The sequence below is a fragment of the Haliotis cracherodii genome, unplaced genomic scaffold, assembly GCF_022045235.1.
Source record: "Haliotis cracherodii isolate W230 unplaced genomic scaffold, xgHalCrac1.p SCAF_12, whole genome shotgun sequence".
In the NCBI taxonomy this organism is placed as follows: domain Eukaryota; kingdom Metazoa; phylum Mollusca; class Gastropoda; order Lepetellida; family Haliotidae; genus Haliotis; species Haliotis cracherodii.
The window spans coordinates 32713939-32741727 of NW_027266267.1; the positions used below are offsets into that span (position 1 = coordinate 32713939).

Here is a 27789-nt window from a genome sequence, read left to right on the forward strand (position 1 = left end):
AAATAGAAAGTTTTACGTTTTCTTTTTTCCTTACGAACTTCTATAGAATGCCAATCAAACATGCCAATTAATGAGTCTTTTGAAAAAAGATCACATATCTCCCAATGAGTTACAATGAGTTGTAAGAACTCGTATTTCAACATCAAATAAAAACAGAGGGTTGTTAACACGGCCTATTGCTCTTCTTAAGACTTCTCATAAATGTTAAATACTTGCACAGCTAATATGAAACAGGTTTCATATTATTAATAATAGACCCTTCAGCATTATCAACCAAAATATGCATTCAACTTTGAAGGATCTACTTGGCTGCAACACATGTATATCTGAAATGTGAACATCTTAATACATTTCGGCGGGAGAAAAACAACCTTATAACTTACCCTTCCCATTCACAATTGAATGTTTTGTATTTGATAAACTATTTTGTTGTCATCCCCCAACTATTCTCCTGATACACACTGTACCACCCGCTAAAGATATATGCATTTATCGGGCATTAAGAGAAACAAATTGTCATTTGATTTTCCTAATAAGATTGGGGGCGATCGGGTAGCCTAATGGTTAGAGCGTTCGCTTGTCACGCCGAAGACCCGGGTTCGATTCCCGACATGGGTACAATATGTGAAGCCCATTTCTGGTGTCATATTGCTAAAACGGCATAAAACCTCACTCACTCACCCACTCGAATAAGATGGTTGTTGATATATTTAGAGCAGAATAATATATATAGCTGAAAAAAATATAAAAAAACTAATTCAATTGCCCCAAAATGGAGACCGTTAATAAATGGTCTTACTGCCGATAGAACGTAACTTGCCATCAACGTTGTAACCACATTGACTTTTGTAAAATGGAGGCGCTCATTGTTCACCCTGCTCCACAATACACTGCTTGTCATCGTGAACCATTGAAGCGTAATAAAATATTAAGACTATGTCTATATGTGGTTGTCTGTCTTATAGATGATTTCCATAATGTAATGTGCTGAATTGAAAAGAAATGATCAGCTCTATTTCGTGATGCATATGAATTGGAATTTCTAGCAATATTCCACCAGGTTAAGCCTTTGGGGGTCAACATGAAACATTACATAACGGTTTGTTTCAAGTAAATACTAGACTTGCCCATTTTCATGTGTTTGCGACGGGTGCCAGCTGTGGGATAGGACAAGCTCATCACGGAAACCTACTCCCCCCACCCACGCACCGTACTCCCCCACCCTCCCACACCCTCCCCAAAAATAAAAAAAAATCAAATCAAATAAATAATTAAATAAAAATGAAATAAAATAACCTCTAAAAAAACCAAACTAAATTATACAAATACTTCAACTTCAGCTTCTATATTATTCATTTTTGTGTCATGCAAAAATAATAAGCACTTCACGTCACCATGAAAAACAAATACGAGGCACTTCTTTGCTGCGAGTGAATGTATTAGAGCTGATTTTATATGATATTATTGTATGAGGTGAGGTGAAATCGGGGTTAAACGTCGCGTCCAAGACCATTGCAATTATATTGCCACGTGCACACTTTTTCAAGCATTATGCTAGTACTAAATCATTGTTACAACCAGAAAACTAGTTAAGCATATTACAAGATAAAACTCTGTTGAGAGCTCTTTGTAAATTTAGAATATCTTTCCATAACTGCCTTGTCAATAAATATCGTAGAACCAAGGATAATGATTTTGTAAATTGTATATGTTCTAACTGTACCAACAAGGAGGTTGAAGACGAGTTTCATGTTCTTATTATATGTGACAAATATATAACGTAAAGATTAAAGTTTCTATCTAATTTAGATATTACACACACAGACAATCAATGAATGATCAATTTGTTGAATTCTACCAATGAAGAAGTTATCAAATCTTTTGCAATGTTTTTAAAACATGCATTTAGACTTAGGATTTAGAATATAGTATGCTATGTTCAAGATCACGTTGATTTTTATGTATCTGTTAAAACTGAACTGTACTATGGGCCATATGGCCTTTCATACTGAATAAACTGTCTGTCTGTCTGTCTGTCTGTCTGTATTGTATTCTTCCAACTTATCAATGCTTTCACAGACTAAATGTTATAGTAGTGAGCTCATTTGGTGTCATGTGCCCCAGAAAGTGTCTTTGTCACAATTTGGTGTCATGTGCCCCAGAAAGTGTCTTTGTCACAATTTGGTGTCATGTGCCCCAGAAAGTGTCTTTGTCACAATTTGGTGTCATGTGCCCCAGAAAGTGTCTTTGTCAAAATTTGGTGTCATCTGCCCCAGAAAGTGTCTTTGTCACAATTTGGTGTCATGTGCCCCAGAAAGTGTCTTTGTCACAATTTGGTGTCATGTGCCCCAGAAAGTGTCTTTGTCACAATTTGGTGTCATGTGCCCCAGAAAGTGTCTTTGTCACAATTTGGTGTCATCTGCCCCAGAAAGTGTCTTTGTCACAATTTGGTGAATTTTGTTCATTTTGAACAAGACCCAGCTTTTTTCTGGATCTTTTCTATGTTACTTGTACATACTTCATGTGTTTGTCCTTTGTCGACAAACATGCTGCAGTTCAAATGTGTTGAACATTTTGGACTACACCATCAAGAATTAAGACGTTAAATATCCATTATGCCTCTACAGTGCGCTTAACATTCGATTGATCATATTCACCAAGCCAATTTGCCCACGCCGGGTACATTATCCTCCCCAAATTAGGCAATGATTGACATCATGACGTACAGGGCGACGATTAGACTATTTTATAATAGATGTATGCCAACTTACCTCAGGCGTGAAACTTTTACCAGTAAAGTATAATTCATTTCAAAATGCACTTCACGTTGTACATATTACACTTTTGTCTTGTCATGATGTATGATGTAAACATGACATTAATCTCTCTCCTTCTGTTGGTCATTGCTGGTTATATTCATACATATCCCGGCCCAAGAGAATATAACACAACCAATGATATAAGCATATTCCACTAGAATATTAGAAGTATCCGTAATAAACTGACTAAAATCTACGCTGATATCTGCGATTTCGATGTGTTATACCCAAGTTGATGTCTCTGTTCAAAGTGTCTGGGGCTGTCGGGTAGCCAAGTGGTTAAAGCGTTCGCTCGTCACGCCGAAGACCCGGGTTCGATTCCCGACATGGGTACAATGAGTGAAGCCCATTTCTGGTGTCCCCCGCCCAGATATTGCTTGAATATTGCTAAAGGCGGCGTAAAATCAAACTCACTTACTCAAAGTGTCTGCATCAATTGTATTCTTATAAAGACAGGTAATCTTAACTATTGGCGACATTACTACTTTCGACAAATCACTGGTACCCATAGTGATCGCTGAATGTCTTCTGTCTGCCTGCTCTGTGACATTCCCTAGACAAGGAGGAAAGTATGTATGTTTGGCCATCCACATCATGTCAATCAGGAGAGTACCAGCGTCCTCTGGTGAGGGTACGCATGGCACTGTAAGTTTGTATTGACACTCTTTTGAGTTACTTTCATCCTATTGTTGGCAGTACTATTGTTTATGAGTTTCTGTGCAAGGTACAACGTCAGTGAATGCTTGGTTCTATTGATTGAGCTTCATTCCCGCGGCTCCAGCCTTTAAGTGTATGCATTTTGCCACTTTGGAGGTACAATCGAGCATCATCTTTGTACCAAGATTTCAAAGAGCGCCATTCGACTCCTGCTTAAAACTGATTTGATCAAGGTTACAGGATTCAAGGCCAGTTTGTTTGTTTGTGTGTTCGTTTGTTGTTTAACGCCGCGGTCTGTAAATAATCAAGTCTGGACCAGACAATCCAAGGACTGACATCATCAGCGATCCGCGCAATTGGGATACGATGACATGCATCTACCAAGTCAGCGAGCCTGACCACCCAATCCCGTTAGTCGCCTCTTATTACAAGCATAATCGTCTTTTACCGCAAGCTTGGGTTGCTGAAGACCTCTTCTACCCCGGATCTTCACGGGTCTGTGGCACTGGTAGTGAGATAGTCCAACAGTATAGGACACTGAGACATGAGAATGAATCTGACGATATCTGTGATGGGAGGGAGACTTCGTCTAAATTGTGAGAAGGAGGATATGAAGTAGTTTCTGAACACAGAACCGTATGAACAGTAACGGTCTTTCTCAGGTTCTCAGTTACAGGGGACTAATAAGTCTGAACGTTCACGTGGTTATCAACTAACGGTTACTCTCAGGACGTTGTCTGACAGGTGACTCACGGTTATACGATATGTGACAATTTAAATGCTTCAATACTTTGAATAAATGGGGTGTATGTTTACAACATGGTTATCACATCCAAAGTGTTTCGTTTTTCGGCGTTGTTTTCAAAAATAACAAGGCTTATTATTAAACGATGATAACACGTGTACATGTCTCCAGGCTGGCAAATAACTCAGTATTTACAACCGTTTGTAAATTCGAAGGACACGAGTCATATCTTGTATTTGTACGATAGAATATGGCCCACTTACGTATATCTCAGCCTTTAGCATTCGTTGACTTTTTAAACTTTTAAAACTTTTTAAACGTCATGCTATTTTCGTAATATAAAATAATTTTAAACTAACTAGATCTTGATGAAATGTTTCGAGTTATCTCTTTATAATTTATAGATTATAAAACTAGAGCAGGAAGAATATTAAACAACTTGATTCACTTTGACAACGTCTAAATATCTCCTCAAAATCTATAGTGAAATAAAGCGCGTGCAATGAGCTTCATACACCAACGAGTGTTGAAAACGAGAAAGTATGTCGTAAAATCTCATCTTTCTCATTTCTGACAGATGGTAGTTCATTAACGAAAATGTGGCCATCGTAACATTAGCTTCCCAATGTTCAAAGTTAGCAGCAAAGTCAAGCTATTAAGGTTTCTATTTCCTAAAACATCTTTGCGGGTCTCGGAAACGAGACGCGAAGGAGACCTTTCGAGCTTTCCATCTCTCAAAAACTGTATACGAAAGTAAGAAGTTGGAGCAAGTTTTGCGCTTTCTAGTTTCCATCGAAAACAAATAATTTCGGAAGTGACAAGTGGGATGCGGTGTTCAACGGTGGTTGAACCATTCAGTTGTGAAGGAGCTGTTTGTATTTAGCACTGCAGTGGTATTTAAAGACACTGACTGACACAGGCTGTTCGCGCACACAGTAAAATGCGAGTTGCCTCCCTTAGACTGCGTGACACAAGGGAAGTGTTGGCATGACTTGCACCACGACTTTAAAACTTCCTTAAACCTCGTTGTTGTATTTGCAAATTGAGATCATAGTAACCAAATTATTCTGGACACAGGGAGTACAATACACCTGCGCTGTGTCAAAGTAAGGAAAGTTAACAGAATTGAAGTATTAGGTGTTTCAAGTGCAATTTATGCATGCTGGATAACAAGAATATTTAATCTTCTGGTCTATACTTTATTATTTTCGTTATCAAATCCGAAAAGCAAACGCTTTACTCTGTTCTGCCCTTGGATGATAATGCATGTATAAATACACATGTAACAACTTGTAAATCTCCACAAGAGTAAACAAGACACGCATATTAAGAACAAGATATATTTTTGTCACATTATTTAACTATTTAATTACATATTATTACAATAATACATCAGTAAAAGAGAGAGAAAACATAAAACAATATTCTTATCTTAACTAAAGTACTCCAATAATCGAAAGACGAGATAATAATTTATAACGACGACGACACTGTATATACAATCCTTTGGCACTAACGGGAAATCCACGTATATGTATGTATACAGTATGTACAACATGGCAGAGACTCTTAACGTGGTTTCTACTTCTATTCTATATGATTAGGATGATTATAAGTATCACTGTGACTAGCTCAAAATCCCAAAGATTTGTACAGCCTGATATAGTTTCCACGGCGTTGTTTACGGAGAGTATATGGGTTTACGTCGGCGTATATTAATATCACAGTTCGGCTTTGAGATGACGTGTCAATCACTGCTTACTATGGGTTATGAAATAAATACATAGACGTTTCATATGATAAAACTATTTTTTCCTAAATACATGTGTGAATCTGGAGAGGAAGGGTTCTGAAGCAGTGATTGCCACCCTCCGCAAGAATATTCAGTAGTCGGTCCCTTATGAGACAATTTGTAAACGCAGGATACCTTGCGAACGCTACATTTATGGCTAGTTTATCATGCACAGATACTGGCAAAATGCTACTGCATATAAGTAGTGATCATGTCATTATACCATTACGTTTTGTCAGAAATTAGAGCTACATGTTTAGTACGTGGCCTTTCTAGTCATGTCTGTTAACCAACAATTCTTCCACGCGACATGACAGTATTGTGGCACAAACGAATGTATATTAAGGTCTTTTGATAAATAATCTAGGAACCCATATAGGCGCCCTGAGGGAGACGATCTGGCTATCGATAGTCATCATCGGACTCCATGAAAATCATTTTCAAGAGTGAATACATATCGTCACCGTAGTACTGCAGGTACGCATCCCACTGATATCCAACCTTAGCCCCTCGCACCTGTTTGTCCTTGTTTCGTCTTCCTCGCCTCCTCCTCCTCCTCTTCCTCGCCCCCTCTGTCTGCCCACCAGGAACAACCTCCTCAGGCACCTCCTGTTCATCGTGGCCAGTTCCTCTTCTCAAACGTATTCTAAGAGTTCTTGTTTCCCGAGAACCGACGATGTCTTCTTCGTTTTGGTACTGCTCTTTTGGTTCTCCCATTTCCCTCCTCCCCTTCTTCTTATAGCGTTTTACCCTCAAAGAACCTGACTTATAATACTCTACCTCCTCATCAGTATCTTCTCCCTCGTCTTCAACGATAGCATCTGCTGGTAATCCTCGCCCAAGTCTGACTCCCCGAGAATTCAACTTATCTCTGTCTGAGTCAAACGTAGCAATGGTATTCATGTCCCACCTTGTCTTTCCGGTCTGATCATCTTTAATTGGTGGCCTTCCTAAAGTACGATATCCATAACATGAATCCGAACTCTCATCTTCCCCTGAGAGGTGTCCTTCAGCTCGGGACATTCCACCACTGCTTGACGCTTTCTTACCAACGTCAGAATTTGTCATAACACCACCCGAACCTTTTTGTGATTTCCCCCGGCTGCTACCAGCATTACTATTGTCCATTTCACTCTGTGTCCCTGGTAGCACACCCTTAGTGTTCCTTTTGTGATCCGAATCATTTTTGGCCCCTTTAGGAACACTCCCCACTTTTGTATTCCTAATGTCCTTATCACGTGGGCCTACTCTTTTCCCTGGTCGTGTTCTAGATGGGCCATCTTTGTGTGTCTCGTTTTCAAATGCTATCTTGGTGTTAGGATGTCTGGGCAACGCAGTTGAGTTTGGCAGGAGGCTCGATTCAAAACCGCCAGGTTTGATTATTTGATTCCTATCATCAAACTCAAGATCTTCCAGGTTCATATCAGCAGCTGTAGAGTCATCCGTATCATACCACTGATCCATACCCCTGTATCGTCCCTTCCCGTCCGGCCAGTACTGCTTTCCATCCTCACCAACATAACTGACGTTGTCATCATCATCAATAATGTAGCCCCCCTCCACTCTCCTACCCTTGAGACTTCCGTCAGTGCTGGACTCGCCACGGCCAAATCCAGAGTCACCGTCATTCACTCCCTGTCTTTGTCCGGCACCTATAGGAAAACCAACACCAAACTTTTCTTCATCTTCATTCAATGTGCGTTTCGCTTTGTCATTTGGTTTCTTGATGCCGTCCCCTTTCCCAGACCAAGAATCCTTTTCCTTGCCGAGAGGAATGATACTTTCTTTACCACTTGTCATCTGTCTACCATTATTTGGACCGCGACGATGTTTGTCATTTCCCCTGTTCTCATTGACATCTTTGCCTTCACCCTGTGATGTGGGATCCTTTGCATTTGTATTTCTGTTCTTCTTGTTGCCTTTACCTTTATCGCCATTTTCACCTTTGACTTGATGGCCAGTTCCTGCACCACTTCCTCCACCCATTCCTCCGTCAGTTCCTCTACCGGTTTGCCCAGCAGGTCCTCCGTCAGTTCCTCTACCAGCCTTTCCACCAGTTCGTCCATCAGTTCCTCTTCCAGCTTCTCCAGCAGGTCCTCCGTCAGTTCCCCTACCAGCCTTTCCACCAGTTCGTCCATCAGTTTCCCCAGCAGGTCCGCTAGTTCCTCTACCGTTTCGTCCATCAGTTCCTCTACCAGCCTTTCCACCGGTTCGTCCATCAGTTCCTCTTCCAGTTTCTCTATCAGGTCCTCCATCAGTTCCCCTACCAGCCTTTCCACCACTTCGTCCATCAGTTTCCCCAGAAGGTCCGCTATGTCCTCTACCAGTTCGTCCATCAGTTCCTCTACCGGCTTTTCCACCGTTTCGTCCATCAGTTCCTCTACCAGTTTCTCCAGCAGGTTCTCCGTCAGTTCTTCTACTGGTTCTTCCTCCAGTTCCTCCATCAGTTCCTCTGCCAGTTCCTCCGACCAATCCATTAGCTCCTGTTAGACCTATTGCAGGATAAACCCCTGGCCTTCCATTTAACCCCATACCATTCTTCACATCATCGCTGGATCCTTCTTCTGTCTCATAGCTCCCAGTGGTTTCACTACCATTCAAGTCCTGACCCGAACCCTTCTGTTTCCTTGCATCACTATAGCCCTGGTCCTCATCACCTTGTAGGTCTTCCAGCGTCCACAGCTTGTCATGTGTTTTACTTTCGTTCCTGACCTCCTGCGGTGGGTCTATCCATGCGTCAATAATCCCCTTGGGCGGAAGGGAGAACCGTGGCAAGTCGGAAGGCAACCCTTTGGAATACTCCGATATCGGTGGTCGGAACGTCCCTCTTCTCAGACTTCTCCTGTTCGAATGATGGAAGGGAAAGCAAGGTATTAGTGTACTTCATAACTCAAACATTGACACGACAAAATGACATTAAGATATCCCTCCATTATAATTTAACAATGAAACAAAACTGTTTGTGTCTCTATTATATTTTGTATTTAATTTGGTATTATTATAGAAATAATGTTACGGTGGTGTAGCTCATCCGAATACGTAGTCAACAGTTGTAAATGTCAACAAAGACGGACACAAAATAAAAACAACTTGCAAAACAAAGTCAAAATAGATATATCGCAATAAAACAGGGTTAACATATTGGTTGCGCCCGAACAAAAATAGCTGAGTAACAGACATAAAAATGTTTTCAAAATGGCTATTATCGCGGCCATATTGAAACTCGGACTCAAACATCTTAGGCGAATTAAGGTGACATTTTTTGTGGGAACTCGAATGTGAAGTTTCACCTTTATTAGTTCAGGGATTTCCGAGGAGAATATTTTTAAAGTGAACGGAAATGCAGTTTGAGTAATAACCAAAGGTTCACATATCAAAGTCCAACTCCTTACTAAATATATACCGAATTTCATTACCTTTTGTGTTATAAATCGGATTTATATTTCAATTTTTGAAATACAGTTCGTGGACATGTGAAGATTCAACTTCATCAGTGTCCTGGGTTCATCTGTTAACGTCTGTATATATGACCCAGACGGTGCAGCTAGACGTTGTTCCCACTACACCATGGAGGCGATTACACACAAAACATGTGGTCACATAACGGTACATCCATGAAACCTTTACAAGTTGAAACCCTTTTTTTATACTTACAAAACAACTGGAACATCCTCCCCGCCAGGTTGCCCTGGTAACGTTACGTGTACATGGGACTGGAGTGACGTTACACTGGAGGTCACTGAGGACCTGGACGTTGAACCCTCTGGTGTGTCTTCCTCCTCTTCACCCTCCTCCTCAAACGCTGCAAGTCTACAGTACAGATACATGTTGTAAAGGACACATGCAACTTGCTAACAAACGTTAACTTATTTGAGCTTAACACAATACTTCAGAAAGGAGTCTCTCGTGTTTGATCAGTGGACCGACACAGGACACATGCAACTTGCTAACAAACGTTAACTTATTTGAGCTTAACACAATCCTTCAGAAAGGAGTCTCTCTTGTTTGATCTGTGGACCGACACAGGACACATGCAACTTGCTAACAAACGTTAACTTATTTGAGCTTAACACAATCCTTCAGAAAGGAGTCTCTCTTGTTTGATCTGTGGACCGACACAGGACACATGCAACTTGCTAACAAACGTTAACTTTTTTGAGCTTAACACAATACTTCAGAAAGGAGTCTCTCTTCTTTGATCTGTGGACCGACACAGGACACATGCAACTTGCTAAAAATGTTAACTTATTTTAGCTCAACACAATACTTCAGAAAGGAGATACTGATGGCTCTGTAAATACACAGACATCAATGTCCATGTATTTATTAAGCTGACTTTATTCAGTATCGAGGGACGAATTTAGTTAAGCAACCGCTTTGCATAAATAACAGCTGAGAGAAGTTTTACACTATAGTTAGAGAGAGGGTGAGAGAGAGAGAGAGAGAGAGAGAGAGAGAGAGAGAGGGAGAGAGAGAGAGAGGCACACACACATTGTCCAAAACGCAATCATACAGACATATGCTCAGCACAGAGACACAGACAGACAGACAAAAACTGGACTATTTGTCCAACATCCACACATGTCCGTTCTGAACTGATATATTCACACAAAGTTATTTCAGGACTGATTTGTTGTAACTGTTCTCATGAAGTGAATTAAGTTTCTGAAATTACATGTAGTGGAGGCATTATTTCACACAAGCATTTTCCTTTTGACTGGGTACAACAGATATGAATATGTGAAACTAGTGTTTACTTCAGTTTCCAATATCATAACCTATCTGACATAAGGCTCATGTACTCTTAGAGCCTGCCTCATAAATAATAGATGAACGTTTTATACGTGTCTTACTTGACTATCACAGATGGATCACTTTCGTCATCCTTCTTCTTCCCCTTGTCATCCGGGGTCAGTTCATCTTCCCCAACATCTTTGTCTTCTTCCTTCTGTTTATCACTCAGGTCCTCCTGTTTATCACTCAGGTCCTTCTGTTTATCACCCAGGTCCTGATGCTTGAGAAGAGGTGGTTCCTTTGTGTGTTCACCTTCTTTCTCAACTACAGGCGGCCTACACGATAATAGAGTTTTTTTTTTATAAAAAAGGAAGATATGTGCGTTCTGAACTAATAAAAACAAACGGCTTCATTTCAGAGTTGGTGTGTGTGTGCAAAGTTTCAAAGAAGACACATTCGACTATGATAGGTGATGGATTCAGAGACTTCCATATCTCATATAAACAGGGTATAACTGTTATCAGTGAGCAAATGTTGCTGTGCACTAGCGTCAACAATATCACACACACACACACATCAGAGTAACCAATGGTCGAAATTCTGAACCCAGTCCACTCAATCGGACAACAGGACATACCCAGTACCAGCGACCCATTATGTTGGAGTGGGGTCCTCTCAGTATCTATGGTGACCGCCTCCGTGGTCTACTGGATAGAGAGGGGCGGTGAGGTAACCTATAGGTTCAAGCTTTCGCTCGTCACGCCGGAGACCCGGGTTCGATTCCCAACATAGCTACAATGTGAAGCAAGTTTCTGCTGTCTCCGGCTGTTACATTGCTAAAAGTGATGTAAAACCATGTTATGCTGGCGGCATGGTGTCTCAGTGGAAAACCACTATAACACCTGCATAAGTCCGGACTAGTACAAGCAGCCACACACGTCTGCACGCACGCACGCGTACATACACCGTCGCTACAAATGTATATATAAGTGCAACAATCTTAAACGCAACGTTAAGCCCTATTTCATTTCACTTCACCTAATCTGCACTGCCATCTTGCTTTGTCAATGATAAATATCAGTTTGATCTTTGTCTTACTCGGCGATCACAGGTGGATCACTTTCGTCATCCTTCTTCTTCCCCTCGTCATCCGGGTCCAACTCATCTTCTCCAGCATCTTTGTTTTCTTCCTCCTGTTTATCCCCCAGGTCCTCCTGTTTATCACCCAGGTCCTCCTGTTTATCACCCAGGCCCTCCTGTTTATCATCCAGGTCCTCATGCTTGGCAAACAGCTGAGCTTCCTTTTTGTGGTCATCTTCGTTCTCAACTACTGGCGGCCTACACAATAATTGATTTAAAAAAAAAATGAAGATATGTGCGTTCTGAACTAATAAATACAAACGGCATCATTTCAGAATTGCTGTGTTTGCAAAGTTTCAAAGAAGACTTTGACCATTGTATATGATATGTGATGGTTTCATAGCCAAGCACAGACCGACAGACGGTACTTCTATATCTCATATATACTTTATTTTGACAGGGTATAACTGTTATCAGTGAGTAAATGTTGTTGTGCACTAGCGTCAACAATATCACACACACACACATCAGAGTAACCAATGGTTGAATTATTGATCCCAGTCCACTCAATCGGACAACAGGACATACCCAGTACCAGCGACCCATTATGTTGGAGTGGGGTCCTCTCAGTATCTATGGTGACCGCCTCCGTGGTCTACTGGATAGAGAGGGGCGGTGAGGTAACCTATAGGTTCAAGCGTCCGCTCGTCACGCCGGAGACCCGGGTTCGATTCCCAACATAGCTACAATGTGAAGCAAGTTTCTGCTGTCTCCGGCTGTTACATTGCTAAAAGTGATGTAAAACCATGTTATGCTGGCGGCATGGTGTCTCAGTGGAAAACCACTATAACACCTGCATAAGTCCGGACTAGTACAAGCAGCCACACACGTCTGCACGCACGCACGCGTACATACACCGTCGCTACAAATGTATATATAAGTGCAACAATCTTAAACGCGACGTTAAGCCCTATTTCATTTCACTTCACCTAATCTGCACTGCCATCTTGCTTTGTCAATGATAAATATCAGTTTGATCTTTGTCTTACTCGGCGATCACAGGTGGATCACTTTCGTCATCCTTCTTCTTCCCCTCGTCATCCGGGTCCAACTCATCTTCTCCAGCATCTTTGTTTTCTTCCTCCTGTTTACCCCCCAGGTCCTCCTGTTTATCCCCCAGGTCCTCCTGTTTATCACCCAGGTCCTCATGCTTGGCAAACAGCTGAGCTTCCTTTTTGTGGTCATCTTCGTTCTCAACTACTGGCGGCCTACACAATAATTGATTTAAAAAAAAAATGAAGATATGTGCGTTCTGAACTAATAAATACAAACGGCATCATTTCAGAATTGCTGTGATTGCAAAGTTTCAAAGAAGACTTTGACCATTGTATATGATATGTGATGGTTTCATAGCCAAGCACAGACCGACGGACGGTACTTCTATTTATCATCCAAAACTGACTCCCACGGGAGATATCGCTTGGATGAGATCAAGCGATATCTACACTGTAGATATCGCTGCAATGAAATTACATCACAATGGTTTGCAGACCATAGTGACGTCACTGGTTATCATGACGTCACAATCAAATGACATCACTAATGGCTCTGCTACTGAAGCTGTTTTCAGTACCTTTTACACTGAAGACACTGCTAATTACTGTCTACAAATTGAAAAAGTTGAAAGAATGGTGTTGGATGATAAATAAAATCTCACCCTCGTGTCTTTTGATATCAAATATTTCAACACTCGTTGATAAAAGTGACAAAAATCCTCGGCAAGCCTCGGAATTTTTCCACTTTTATCAACTCGTGTTGATATATTTGATATCAAAAGACACGAGGGTGAGATTCTCTATATCTCATATATACTTTATTTTGACAGGGTATAACTGTTATCAGTGAGTAAATGTTGTTGTCCACTAGCGTCAACAATATCACACACACACACATCAGAGTAACCTATGGTTGAATTATTGATCCCAGTCCACTCAATCGGACAACAGGACATACCCAGTACCAGCGACCCATTATGTTGGAGTCGGGTCCTCTCAGTATCTATGGTGACCGCCTCCGTGGTCTACTGGATAGAGAGGGGCGGTGAGGTAACCTATAGGTTCAAGCGTCCGCTCGTCACGCCGGAGACCCGGGTTCGATTCCCAACATAGCTACAATGTGAAGCCAGTTTCTGCTGTCTCCGGCTGTTACATTACTAAAAGTGATGTAAAACCATGTTATGCTGGCGGCATAGTATCGTAGTGGAGTAGCACTCCGGCATAAGTCTGGAGTAGTACAAGCAGCCACACACGTCTGCACGCACGCACGCGTACATACACCGTCGCTACAAATGTATATATAAGTGCAACAATCTTAACGCGACGTTAAGCCCTATTTCATTTCACTTCACCTAATCTGCACTGCCATCTTGCTTTGTCAATGATAAATATCAGTTTGATCTTTGTCTTACTCGGCGATCACAGGTGGATCACTTTCGTCATCCTTCTTCTTCCCCTCTTTATCCGGGTCCGACACATCTTCCCCAACATCTTTGTCTTCTTCCTCCTGTTTTTCACCCAGGTCCTCGTGCGTGGGAGGCGGTTGAGCTTTCTTTGAGTGTTGATCTTCATTCTTACGCACGGTCGGCCTATAGGAACATTAGATTTTCTGTCAATCACCACATCTTGGATTCTGAACTAATAAATGGCAGTTGGTACTCCAGTAAGTACTCAATGTGTACAGGTTGGAAGATATTTATCAAGCTACACACATCTACAGAAACAATACAGTTTACCATACTCTATCGCGTGGGATAAGTTACCGGAGTTGAATATGGTCACTGCTCAATACGACCATCTATATTTAAAACACCATTCATAACAAAACTCTCAAATCTAATAATACCGTTAAATTATCAATGACGAGAACGGAGATATGCAAAGTCTTGTTCAGGAAAATGCTGGAAACAATAATTCGGAAACTTTAGCCTCAATCCACACGACCAAACAATGAACGTGAATCTAGATTTGGTCCATCATTTGCACGTTGATCTGAACTGTGGACGGTAAGGTGTCTAGCTTTGGTACATCACGCCCTTACTCGTCGTGGTAAATGGCGGGTTCAAGTCTTGATTTGGTACAGTACTTACTTGAGCAGTTAATCGTTTGGTTCAAGCCTATCTTTAGTAAAAAACCTATTCGCAGTGTAGTATGCTTGGTTCAAGCATTGCTTTGGTACAACACTCACCTGGAGTGTAGAAGAGTGGGTTCTAGTTTAGCTTTGGTCCAACACTTACTTGGAGTGTAGAAGAGTGGGTTCTAGTTTAGCTTTGGTCCAACACTTACTTGGAGTGTAGAAGAGTGGGTCCTAGTTAAGCTTTGGTACAGCACTTACTTGCAGTGTAGAAGAGTGGGTTCTAGTCTAGCTTTGGTCCAACACTTACTTGGAGTGTAGAAGAGTGGGTTCTAGTTTAGCTTTGGTCCAACACTTACTTGGAGTGTAGAAGAGTGGGTTCTATTCCAGCTTTGGTCCAACACTTACTTGGAGTGTAGAAAAGTGGGTTCTATTCCAGCTTTGGTCCAACACTTACTTGGAGTGTAGAAAAGTGGGTTCTATTCCAGCTTTGGTCCAACACTTACTTGGAGTGTAGAAGAGTGGGTTCTAGTCTAGCTTTGGTCCAACACTTACTTGGAGTGTAGAAGAGTGGGTTCAAGTCTAGCTTTGGTCCAACACTTCCGTGGAGTGTAGAAGAGTCTAGTCTAGTCTAGCTTTGGTCCAACACTTACTTGGAGTGTAGAAAAGTGGGTTCTAGTCCAGCTTTGGTCCAACACTTCCGTGGAGTGTAGAAGAGTCTAGTCTACTCTAGCTTGGGTACAACACTTCCGTGGAGTGTAGAAGAGTGGGTTCTAGTCCAGCTTTGGTCCAACACTTCCGTGGAGTGTAGAAGAGTCTAGTCTAGTCTAGCTTTGGTCCAACACTTACTTGGAGTGTAGAAGAGTGGGTCCTAGTTAAGCTTTGGTACAACACTTACTTGGAGTGTAGAAGAGTGGGTTCTAGTCTAGCTTGGGTACAACACTTCCGTGGAGTGTAGAAGAGTGGGTTCTAGTCTAGCTTGGGTACAACACTTCCGTGGAGTGTAGAAGAGTGGGTTCTAGTCCAGCTTTGGTACAACACTTACTTGGAGTGTAAATTGGATCAAGTCTAACTTCCTCGCTGTGTGAAAAACTGGATTCTAGTTAAGCTGAGGCACAACACTTACTGAGAGTCCTGGCAGTGGGTGATTTCCTCTCTGATAAGGGACACTTCGTCTGGCTTCTTAGAGCTTTTGTGCTTCCCTGTAGCGTATTTCAAGCGGATCTCTCCATACCTGTAGCATGTAGCATGTAACATCGTTATCACTGCGTAGTGAAACATGAATGGAAACAAGTGACAAAATGAAAAACCCTTCGTTAGACCATTCTTGTCAAATCTCCAATCTCACCCACCAAGATAGTGTGCAGGCGAAATGAAAAAATGAAACAAATGAAAAAGCAAAAATATGTTTTTTACTAATTGTGTAACTTATTTTTGACAGTTTAAAGTTTAAACTCTTAGTACCAGTCATTAAATTAATGTATGACGAAAATCGAGTCTCTTTGCTTCGGAAACGAATAATCATTAAACATAGCTGTAGGAAGATCAAGGTGAAATGGGTTTTCGACTGTGCAATGGAAGAAGTATTTTTTTATCACATTAGGGCATGATTTTCAAAGGCCGCGGGGAAAATTGCAATACAAAAACTTTTTTGTATTATTTCACGTCAGTATGAACATTCTAAGCGGATCGGAGATGGGAAACAGAGAAAAACATATGACTGCCTTACACCTGGAACGAGATTCCATACACGTGCAACACACGTGGAGATCCGGGCTAGAATAGGTCTTCAGCAACACATGCTTGCCGTAAAAGGCGTCTAAAAGGGAACGGATGGGTCAGGCCCTGGTGACTTGGTTGATCGCGTCCCAATTGCGTAGATCGATGCTCAAGACGTTAATCACTGGTCTTTGGTCCAGACTCAATTATTTACAGACCGCCGTCATGTAGCAGGGATATTGTGCGGCGTTAAACACAAAAAAACCCAAACCAAACACAAGCTATCACGCATAAAGCCTTCTTGGCGGCGACTACATACCTGTTTTCATAATACGGTTTCGTGCCCGACCCTGATTTCTTCCTCGAACACGGGCCTGAAAAACAATCAGAATTTTTGGTGGTAGAGACAGTTGAATATATAGTTACACTGCATAAACACGGAATTGTACCATTTAATAAGTCTAGTCTAAGGTGACACCGTTTCATTCCACAAAAGATCAATCCTTGGTCCACATGCTCAACGCGAAGTTAATACCGGTGTACCGGCGACAATTTACCGAAATTTGGGCTATCCTCCGACATTACACCATCATGATGACGGCCGGCTAGTGTTGTAGCAGTTGGTCCTGAGCCACCGCAGCCCAGTAGTAATTGATGTAAAAATGCGAGACAGTATATTTGTCACTGGAGACAGCTTCCAGTTCAGTGACAGATGTACTCACATCGTTTCTTGCGACAGAAGATGTAGATGAGAAGCGCTATCTGTATCACTAGGAGGATGAAGATGAGGATGGAGACAACTATGACGGCAGCCAACTCCCCGTCCGTCACCACCTTGTCAGGGTCCACAACCACTGCGGAAAAACATCAATATTTGTGTTACTGTGGCACTGTCGGTTTAAGGAAGTGTGACTCAGTAATTTATACTAAACAGTGAAACCTCGTCAACTCGATCTTTTTAAGGACCATTGGCGCTTGTCTTCATATGGCTCGCTGACTTGGTTGAAGAATGTCATAGATCCAAATTACGTGGATCGATGCTCATGATATCGATCACTGGACTGTCTGATCCACATTCGATTATATACAGACTGCTGTCATATAGCTGGTATTTTGCTTAGTGCGGCGTAAAACAACAAATCAATCAACCAATCATATGGCGAATACCTGACATGGCCTACAATATAATAAATGCATAACTTCCATCATATGATGGGCATTGTCTCATTTCGACTGTGGACCTGAGCTGGAAGTTGATGAGACTGTCAACACTTTATAAATGATGAAGATGATGGTGGATGCTTTTGGGCATCTGTTAGTGTTATAGTACTGTCATGACATGAAAATGATGAAGATGTTTACATTGTTATTCTAAACTTTTAAAATGATTTTAAAACTTTATGATAATGTTTGTTTTTCACATTTATTGCCAACTTTCCAATGGGTGAACACATTATCCTAGAGGTAGGACAGAACTGAAGTGCAATCAGGTGTAAATGTGTTTTGATAAGACTTCTTGGTGCAGGCCAAATGGGCCGTGGGCCATATGAGGACAGATTCGGTGTCTTTCAAAATCATTACTGTTTCAATACACAACTTTCATGGTTCAGTGACTGCTACTAACTACATATCACCCCTGTTCCTAGGTGCAGTTGAAGTTGTCAAAAGGGGAACAAGAATCTATATTCATTTATTCATGAACTCAAATCGCAATTTGAGAATAGGGTTATATACATTATTGGTTTCAAAAGATAAAGTGTCTTTAAATTCTTTGCAGTACAAACCCTTTGAGATGCGCCAATTGTGCAGGTATTGATCTTTCGATATAACTTCAACCTTTGAAGTCAGTCATTTTGGAGAATATATAAACGTGCTATCAAACAATTCAGTGTGTCCATCACTACGTATTCCTTTCACGAGACAAATCCATGGGAGTAAATCAGAACAATGGGGTACAATAAGAGTGATATTCTAGTATGTGGGGATTTCCGTATTCGTTGTAATTGTATGCTAAAACATGATAATGCGTTTATACCATTTTAACATACAGTGGTTCTCTTCAAAGTTGTCCGTAGACCATGAAATTAGTGTTGTGTTACGAAGACCAGCCGCAATTTTAAGAAATTTTAAATATTTGCCCTCGGTCTTTTCAACTGCCCTCCTTCGTCGGGAAGTTAATGGAATAACTCGGGCTTCTGCAAATGATAATGCCCTGAAAAATAGCGTTACCGTTATATTATATGTATCTTGTTCTATTTCCTAATCGATTGTGTAGGTCCTAGGGAATTAACTCACTTGTACATAAGGTAAGGAAAGCACTATTTGCTGTTAAGAATTTACGATATATATTTAGTTTTATCAAATATCGTTAATAAGACCTAAACCAGACATTAAATATATATATATAAGCCTAAACCAGACATTATATATATATATATATATATAATGAAATAATAAAGTCCACGTTAGTCCATCATATATATATATCTAATGTCTGGTTTAGGTCTTATTAACGATATTTGATAAAACTATTTTGTTATGTTCATTTGACATCTTGGGAAATTCTAAGACAGGATCTATTGAATGTATTCATGATTTTGTAAATTTGTAATCAGGTCACAAATGTTACTGTACTGGCTGAATGTGGCAGACATGGCCTATTTATTGATTATTATGAGAAATGTATTAAATAATGGCTCAAACTGTTATCACTGCTAAATAATAGATATCCCAAAACAATGCTACCTTCTATTACAATCATTACATCAGTGTGATCGTTTAACACGAGTAAGATCTGTCAAACAACTACTATTTACTTTTATAGATATTTATATATATATATCTGTTAACTGTTGAGAATTACTTGTCTACACTACCATGTCGAAGATATAGACGTATATTTTTTGTTTGATAAAGTAGGAGAATTGCCAATACTGGTAAACGTAGGTAGGCGAAACACGTAAAAGACTCTTGACTGTTATGTAATATGCAGGTAGTAGTAGATGAGTTTCACTTTTTGTTAACATGTCTATGCTTTAATTGATTGAAACAAGAACACATACCACAATATTATGTTAAATATCGAGATGTACATGCATAACTGCATTGTTACTATAAACATGTATCTACACCTGCAGCTGTCCCCCCACGTCAAGGCAAGACGCCGTGATATGGCTGAAATAATGTGGCGTTACAAAGTGGCGTTAAAACAAACTCACCCACTCATTCACACGGACATACCTGAATTGTCTGACATAGCGATCAATCAAGGCCCTGGAAAAGAACAAGAAAATCATAAATATCGTGAATAAAAAAGTAGCATGTGTGGAGTTGGGATGTACACCTCCACTCAAATGCTACAACAACCAGCTTTAATCGATGGAATCTTCGAACGGCCAAGAGATAGATGTTGGTCGGTTCAACCATTCCGTCCTTCTTGACAGTAAGTCGCTCCACAGCTGTGATAGACTGTTGGACAAGATCTTGGACAATTTTTTCTTCGGTCATGTCGGACAGGCAGCCTGCTCTGTCCAGTGCAATGACCTTACATGAGTTCTGTGCTCAGACAGCAACCTTACTGTTCACAAACTCTTTCAATTTGAGCAGATTTACGGTTTCTTTGAACATTCTACAAGGAGAGAACCGGGTCGAAACTTGGCGACATATGTAACCTCTCCGCAAATACCAGCAATACCTTTGAAGATTGCAAATGGATTCAGTTTGATTTGTTCTTTGTTACATGCTTCAATAACAAAAAACGCGCCCAGCGGTCGGATCGAATGGATGTATTCTCGCTATACGAGGTATTGTCAGCATATACGTGTCTTCGTTTTGAGCCAGGATGTTGGAAACCATGTCGAAAAGAAACAGATTCAGCACCCCTTTCCCCACCTACCATTGAGTGTCAACAAGGACAGTCTTATGCTGCAGCGGATGTTGTAACCCAGCAACTGTGACACGAAAAGTTATAGCAATCTACCGAATAAAATGTCAGGCTGGTTCGGCCCATGACAATCAATTGGAGACGTACAGAAGTTGGAGTTCAGCATCACCAGATTGGACCATGAACCACCGCATTCTGGGCACAGGGCTCTAAACAAGTCCATAGATTCATGCATTTGGAAGTTCAGAATGACTTTATTTTTAAAATACTACATGTTTGTATGAGGTATGGTATGCACAGGGCATGACACTCGGGCAGAAGTTATTTTGAAGACTGACGCATTTTAAATAGATCGACAAGCAATTGAATGTTTTCAACTTTATTGGCTGTCCAGTGAACCAGTTACAAATATCACCAGGGACTAGAAGGAACACAGAAACCAGACAGGTGCTGTATGTTAAGAAAAAATGTTGTGTCTTTTTTTTATTCTGTATCAAATCAGTGAAATTCGTGAGGCATGGTACCTGCTCATTTCTATTCCCAGGCTGGACATGGGAATCTTGTTACAACAACCCCAGGAATCACAGCAACTCTGCTAGAGACACTTGATGCCACCTAATCCCATATCCCCAGACAGCAGGAATCGACAACCGAGACCACCTCCACCTCCCGGACACCACCCCCACGGCCTGTCCCCCAACAGACAGGACCGAAGACTCAAGTGAACCCGTCCATGGATCCCACCTCCATGTGGTGGTCCCCGCCACCATCACGACCCCAGTCTAGTGATTCAACACAGGACACAAACAGCAAACTTCGTATTTGTCTGTCTGAAAGTGTGTGATAAGAGTCATACAGTATAGTTATTCTCCATATTGGATTGATGTGTCAATTTTGGTGTTATAGTAACTTATCTTACTTTCAAATTTTCAAGGATTATATCATTCAAACTTTTGTGCCAATTTTCAGGTGACTCATATTCTTCATAATGCCAACATAAAAGACTGAGCAATGTAAATGTGAGGACAACTCACCTTCGGACCAACTTTGGCAGTTCAGCAAAGCATGCTTTATCTGTCCTGCTTTATATTAATAATGCTAATAAGCTCTGAGGTGAATTTTGGAATATGTACAAAGTGATCTCTTTCAACATACAAAAATGAACATTACAAAATACTCAAATCAAAGTAAATTTACTGATAGGTGTGAATTTTAAAATTACGATTATTGTGTAGACAGGAATAACCTTATCCATTTCCCTGATCTTTCTGCAGGCATAGCCTCCAATATACAAATGCCTTGACAAACTAGCGACAAAAAGATTAATGTAATCATTGAAAACATATACTCGGCCTAGTTACCTCAAGCAACTTCGTAATTTAGAATGGTCGAAATGTCGGTGACATTTGTGGACATTTCACACGTTACACCTCTAATGGCCAAAGTGTTGTAGAATATGTACTCGTATCAGAACATATACACCCAAATGTTTCCTGTTGCAACATTAAACCACCAAACTGGCTATCTTAAAATTGTCAACTTTCGCTTAAACATATCCAGATTGAATGTCCACAATCACTTAAACCAAATTCTCCAATAACAGACAAAAACAATGAAGAAGAAAGCACTATTGTATTGTCTCAGACTTTGAAAAAGAGAAAATGGCTTGTTAACAGTGTTTTGGATCTTACAATTTCCCTATTAAATCCATATATTAAAAAAAACTATTGACTGGCTTCATATCATATGTACCACCAACAACGCCACAGGAATATGACAAACACTAAACTAATGTTTACAGGTTTTGGAATTGATAAATAACAATAGCACAACAACAAAAAAGAATAAAACACTATGATAAGGAGTGTTAGGCTGCTAACGACAATATGGAGGCATCTCATGCCACTTTTGCTCAAACCTCCAGTGATCTAGACAAGCATATTACATTTACTACGAAGTGCTACAAAAGAGACATAAGAAGGAAACGTCTCACCCACAAACTGGATCAGTGACGTAAACCAAAATCATTGTGTCAGTCTGATCCATGTCAAGTTTGAAAACATTTGGAACGACTGAAAAAGCCAAAACCGTTCAATCTTGAACAGAGAACACGAAATTAAACCTTTAATCATTTCAAAACAATATACAACAACACAACGTTACCCATCAAAACTTAACTAACACTATAAACGCTGATGAAGAAATTATCAATCTCGGCAGAAGGCATTATTGTATGTAGCCAACAACTAAAAAACAACAAGAGTACACGTGAAGATAACATAAATGATGAATTCATTTAAGCCTGCGTTTATTCTACTATTGGCAACCAAGTAAAGCTATTCAATAACGTAATAAACTGTGGTCACTACCCACAAGACGTTATCTGTATCTATCAATTACACAAGAAGGGCAAGAGAACTGACCCCAACAACTGTAGAGGTATTGCCGAAAGCAGCTGCTCAGGTAACCATTTCTCTACCGTTCTCAATGAAAGAATAATTAAACACTATGAAAAAAATAAAGTACTTGATATTTGCCACGCAGGATTTTGAAAGGTATTCAGAATACCTGACAATGTCGTCACACTAAAAACTATTATTGACAGTTCCAAAGCCCCCCCCCAAAAAAACAAAACAAAAACAAAACAAACCCAAAACAACAACAACAAAAACAACAACAACAAATAAAACAAAACAAAAAACAACAACAACAAAACAACAAAACTATATGCGTGCTTTGTTGACTTTAGAAAGGCATTTGACACTGTTGATAGGAGTAAGTATACTTGCCGAAAGGCTTGAAGCAGTGGATATATCTGACAAAATAAATGATGACATCCTTAATTCCTTATATAACAATGTCATTCATAAAGTAAATAGGAAATTCCAACCCATTTAAATCAAACATAGGCGTAAAATAAGGCAGTATACTATCCCCAATAGTGTTCCATCTATGTATTTAAGATCTTGGCCTAAATCTAGATGGTTTCAACATATGTCATCTACTGTTTGCTGATTATTTAGTTCTTCTATCCGATTTGCCGGCCAAACTTCAAGAGCTTCTCAACAATCCCTCAATATACTGCACTGACAATGCAACATCAACATCGAAAAAACTAATGTAGTCATATTTGGCACTAAAACTCACACTCAGATATTCAAATGGTGAGTAGCAGGACAAGATATTAATTTTTCACTTAGGTGTTGTGTTTCATCAAAATTCTAAATTTAAGCATGGTGTAGAATCTCTTGAGAAAAGGGGACAGAGAACATACTGTGTGCCCTCTTCTAAACTGTTTGGAGATGATTTAGATCCAAATGTCTGCTGCAAACGTGTCAAGGCAAGTGTTGAACCATTTCTTCAATATAAACTAATGAACTTAAATTCATGAAACAAGCTTAGAACATATAGAAAATTTAAATCAGAAATTAAACTTGAACCCTATTTAGAACACAGCAAGATAAAAAAACAACAACTTTATCAACTATGGCCGAGTGGCCACAAACTAAAAAATGAACTGGGTAGAAGAACAAGACTACCTACACCTTTGGGAGACCGTCTCCGTCATCACTGCTCCGTCCTTGGAGATGAAAAACACTATCTGATGTCTTGTAGTAAATATTTAGATGTAAGGCACACCCTGTTTAATTCTGGTTCAATAAAAATAATTGTTTTGTAAGCCTGACATCACAGAAATATTTGGTCTACTTTTCTCAAATAATGAACCAGGTAACACAGAATTAATCTGTTATTAGGTATTCAACTTCAAATAAATCTGAAATACTTATAGATAATAACACTTTGTATTGGTACAATGTATTGTTATCCTGACTTATTATGTATCTGTTTATATAGATTATAGAATAGTCTCTACAGAAGTGTTTCTACATGGAACGTTTGAGCAACAAAACATCTTGTATCTTGTATTACCTGTGTCAAGACTATATATCAATGGGGTCCACACTATATTTTAATGGGGTCCAGACAATATATAAATGGCTCCCGGCCTATATATTAACAGTGTCCAGACAATATATCAATGGGGTCCAGATTATTTTTAGACTATATATTAATGGGGTCCGGAATATATATTAACGGGTCCAGGACTATATATCAACGTGGTCCGCACTATATATTATAGGGGCCGACTCTATACAATAAACTGGTCTGGACTATATATTAATGAGGTCCAGACGATATATTAATGGGGTCCAGACGATATATTAATGGGGTCCAGACTATATCTTTAATGGGGTCCAGACTATATATAAATGGGGTTCAGAATATAAATTAATGGACCCGGACTATATATTAAGGGGCCCGGACTATACATAAACGTTGTCCGGACTATCTATCAATGGGGTCTAGCCTATATATTAATGGGGTCCGGGCTATGTGTTAACACTGTCCAGACTATACAGTAAACTACGGTTATAACGAACTCAAAGGGACCACAAACTTTATTTCGTTATAACTGTAGGTCGTTATAAGCATATATAAAGCATATATACAGCAAATGGTCGGGACCAAAAATATGTTCGTTGTATCCGTCAGTTCGTTTAAAGCGCGCTCGTTATAAACGAGCCATTACGATACCATTATATATTAATGGTGTCTGGACTATGTGTTAACTAGTTTAATTTTTTGAATTTTTGAAAATAATTCAGATTAAACGTCACTCATTTAGAGTCTCTGTAATCTATTAACTGGGTGCAAATGCTTCTCTGCATGGTGGTGGTTTGATCTGGTATCGGTGAAGGCCGCCGGGGTGTTTACTGACACTAATACAGCCAGCTTTAGATGACACTAGATACAGGTTGATCAGGCAAAACTCAACAATAATTCACGATGGGAAAGAGGGAATATAGACAATGGGTTGTTATGGTCGCTAGAAATATACGTACACGTATACGATAACAATATGTTCTAAAATTGGAATCGATTATCATCAATTATAATTCACAATTACACCAGCCACAGACACAGAGACAGACACACAGAGACACGCACACAGACACACAGAGTCATGGACAGAGACAGATACAGCCACACAGAGACACGCACACAGACACACACAGACACGCAGAGTCATGGACAGAGACAGATACAGCCACACAGAGACACGCACACAGACACACACAGACACACAGTCATGGACAGACACAGACACACGGAGACACACAGACACGCACAGCCACATACAGACACAGACACACGGAGACACACAGACACGCACACAGACACACACAGCCACATACAGACACAGACACACGGAGACACACAGACACGCAGACACGCACACAGACACGCTGACACAGACACAGACACATCCAAACACACCTTTTCGAATACATTTAATTGAACCAGGAATGTCAGTCAATGGGATCTACAAATTGTAATTAAAGAGAGACTAGGTTTGGACCAGTTGTCAGTCGTAGGAAATGAAATTAGTTCATTCACTTTGTAAACCCAACTGTTAAAGTGCATGTCATTTTGCCAGTGGACGATGTCCATGCTGACACACAGTCGTGTCTCTGTTTCCCACACAATGTCGAGACAAACACCGAACACTGGAAGCAGATCCTGGACCATAGCTCCTCATTAAATGGATATAAATAATCCTACAGCAAACTTTAACTTACCATAATCACATATCCAACGATATAATTCCCCAACATATAACACCGACCTGGAAACTGAAAGACCAAGGTCTACATGTGGAAAGCTGTTTACGCCATTCAACCGCCTTGTCCTCCCTGTGGTGTGTAGCAACAGACAGTCCAGCTCAGAGAATGGTAGGTATGGCCGTCACCGTGTGCCGTCCTATTCAACGTATTGGTGTCACTCGTATAAAGACTCTTCAGAGAAAACACTTTTGATATTCAGTGGCTATGTGTTGAGTTGATACGTACAGAAGTTTTAAATAGTTTGTGTGTATATCGTCATTGTCGGGAGTTATTCTGTTTTACCATATGTATAACGTTCTGGCCTACCAAGATGGGGTGAGGAGGTGCGCATGTAACTGTAGTATTCGTGAAGGAATATAAGTAATAATGTGCTATTCAAGTGGGGACGCAGCTTTTTAAAACAAAATGAAATAGAGTAGGGTGTGACCATAGTGTGGGGACTGTACTGGTTTGTTTTTTTGCTTTGCTAAAACCCAATTGTCAGTTAATTAATTGCCGTCGGATTTTCTTTATTAGTAAAAATAATGAGCATGTTTCAGAAAGAGGATGGGGAATGCCGCCCTTGCATCCCCACTTGCTTCGCGTACGCTTTGTTTTACCTTTCAAAAGAGAATTCGATAAAAATCCTAAAATAATAGATATGATTTGATATACTAATATGCCGTACGTATATTGCCCGTTTTTTACGTGATATAGATGTAATACACTATGTTACGTTAAAGGTATACTGACCGGTCACGTGTTGCGGATGAGGTTAACTTGCATACTTATCTTAAAGGCTCGCATAGCGTACATGTACGAGAGCCACCAGCAGAGAGCCCGCCCGATCCCGTTTGTCGCCTCTCACCACAAGCACGGCTTGCTAAATACCAATTCTAACCCGGATCTTCACGGAGAGAGCGCGATGCCATAGTGATCAGACACAGTAGAAAGAAGCAGAGAAAAACAGTTGACACAGGTCAAATACGTGCGCCCATTACAATAAGATTGTGCTTGGTCGATCATGTAAGATAAGACGAGTAACCTCCCTTTGACAATTGACTCAAAACTTGTCACAAAGGGAGCAACGATTTGATTTTCAACCAAATGTTAATGGTTTTCTACATATGGCTCACAATATGGAAAAATACATAATCGATAGGTCGTTTTCTTGTAGACAAGTGTTCAAAGAAAACAGTTCGGGCGAGTGAGAGGTTTGGGGCTGAAAGCAACTATAGATTAATGGTCAGCGGGACTTAACTCTTATATATTTGTCGAGATATGTCAACGATAATGTAATTATAAATAATTACCCGCTTGTTGTTACAGTGTACCAAAAAGCTTTAATAGCGAAGTGATGAAAAACACTGAAATCCATAAAAAAATATTTTAAGATGTTTGTAATAAAATGGGTGTTGTACGATAAAGAAGTTAATTTCAAACTCATAACACACAACGCTCCTTTTACCAACATTTGCCAGTTGGGCCTGGCAAAGGTATGTTTCGAGGCAGATCACGAGGAACGTTCGTGCTCCTCGTGCGGCATTGGATCGAGTCCATTTGAA

The 27789-nt window shown here is 40.3% G+C and overlaps 1 protein-coding gene across 1 annotated transcript; it reads right to left on the reverse strand.

Moving 5' to 3' along the window:
* Positions 1 to 5671: 5671 nt before the first annotated feature.
* Positions 5672 to 26305, reverse strand: LOC139458356 (golgin subfamily A member 6-like protein 2). Its single transcript, XM_071239765.1, has 11 exons — positions 26201 to 26305; positions 19916 to 19948; positions 17398 to 17529; positions 16995 to 17049; positions 16083 to 16190; positions 14295 to 14471; positions 12877 to 13095; positions 11846 to 12085; positions 10867 to 11082; positions 9668 to 9823; positions 5672 to 8855 (listed from the first exon to the last, which is right to left on the reverse strand). Exons 2-11 carry the CDS (start codon positions 19929 to 19931, stop codon positions 6416 to 6418), a joined length of 3759 nt encoding a protein of 1252 aa, XP_071095866.1. The 5' UTR covers positions 19932 to 19948; positions 26201 to 26305; the 3' UTR covers positions 5672 to 6415.
* Between the last annotated feature and the right edge of the window lie 1484 nt (positions 26306 to 27789).

Excerpts from the sequence above, each read along its gene's own strand:
- LOC139458356 (XM_071239765.1), bottom strand. Across the intron at positions 13,096-14,294 it reads GATCCACCTGTGATCGCCGA|GCCGCCAGTAGTTGAGAACG; the intron begins GTAAGACAAAGA and ends ATTATTGTGTAG. Across the intron at positions 8,856-9,667 it reads GAGGATGTTCCAGTTGTTTT|GAGAAGTCTGAGAAGAGGGA; the intron begins GTAAGTATAAAA and ends TCATTCGAACAG.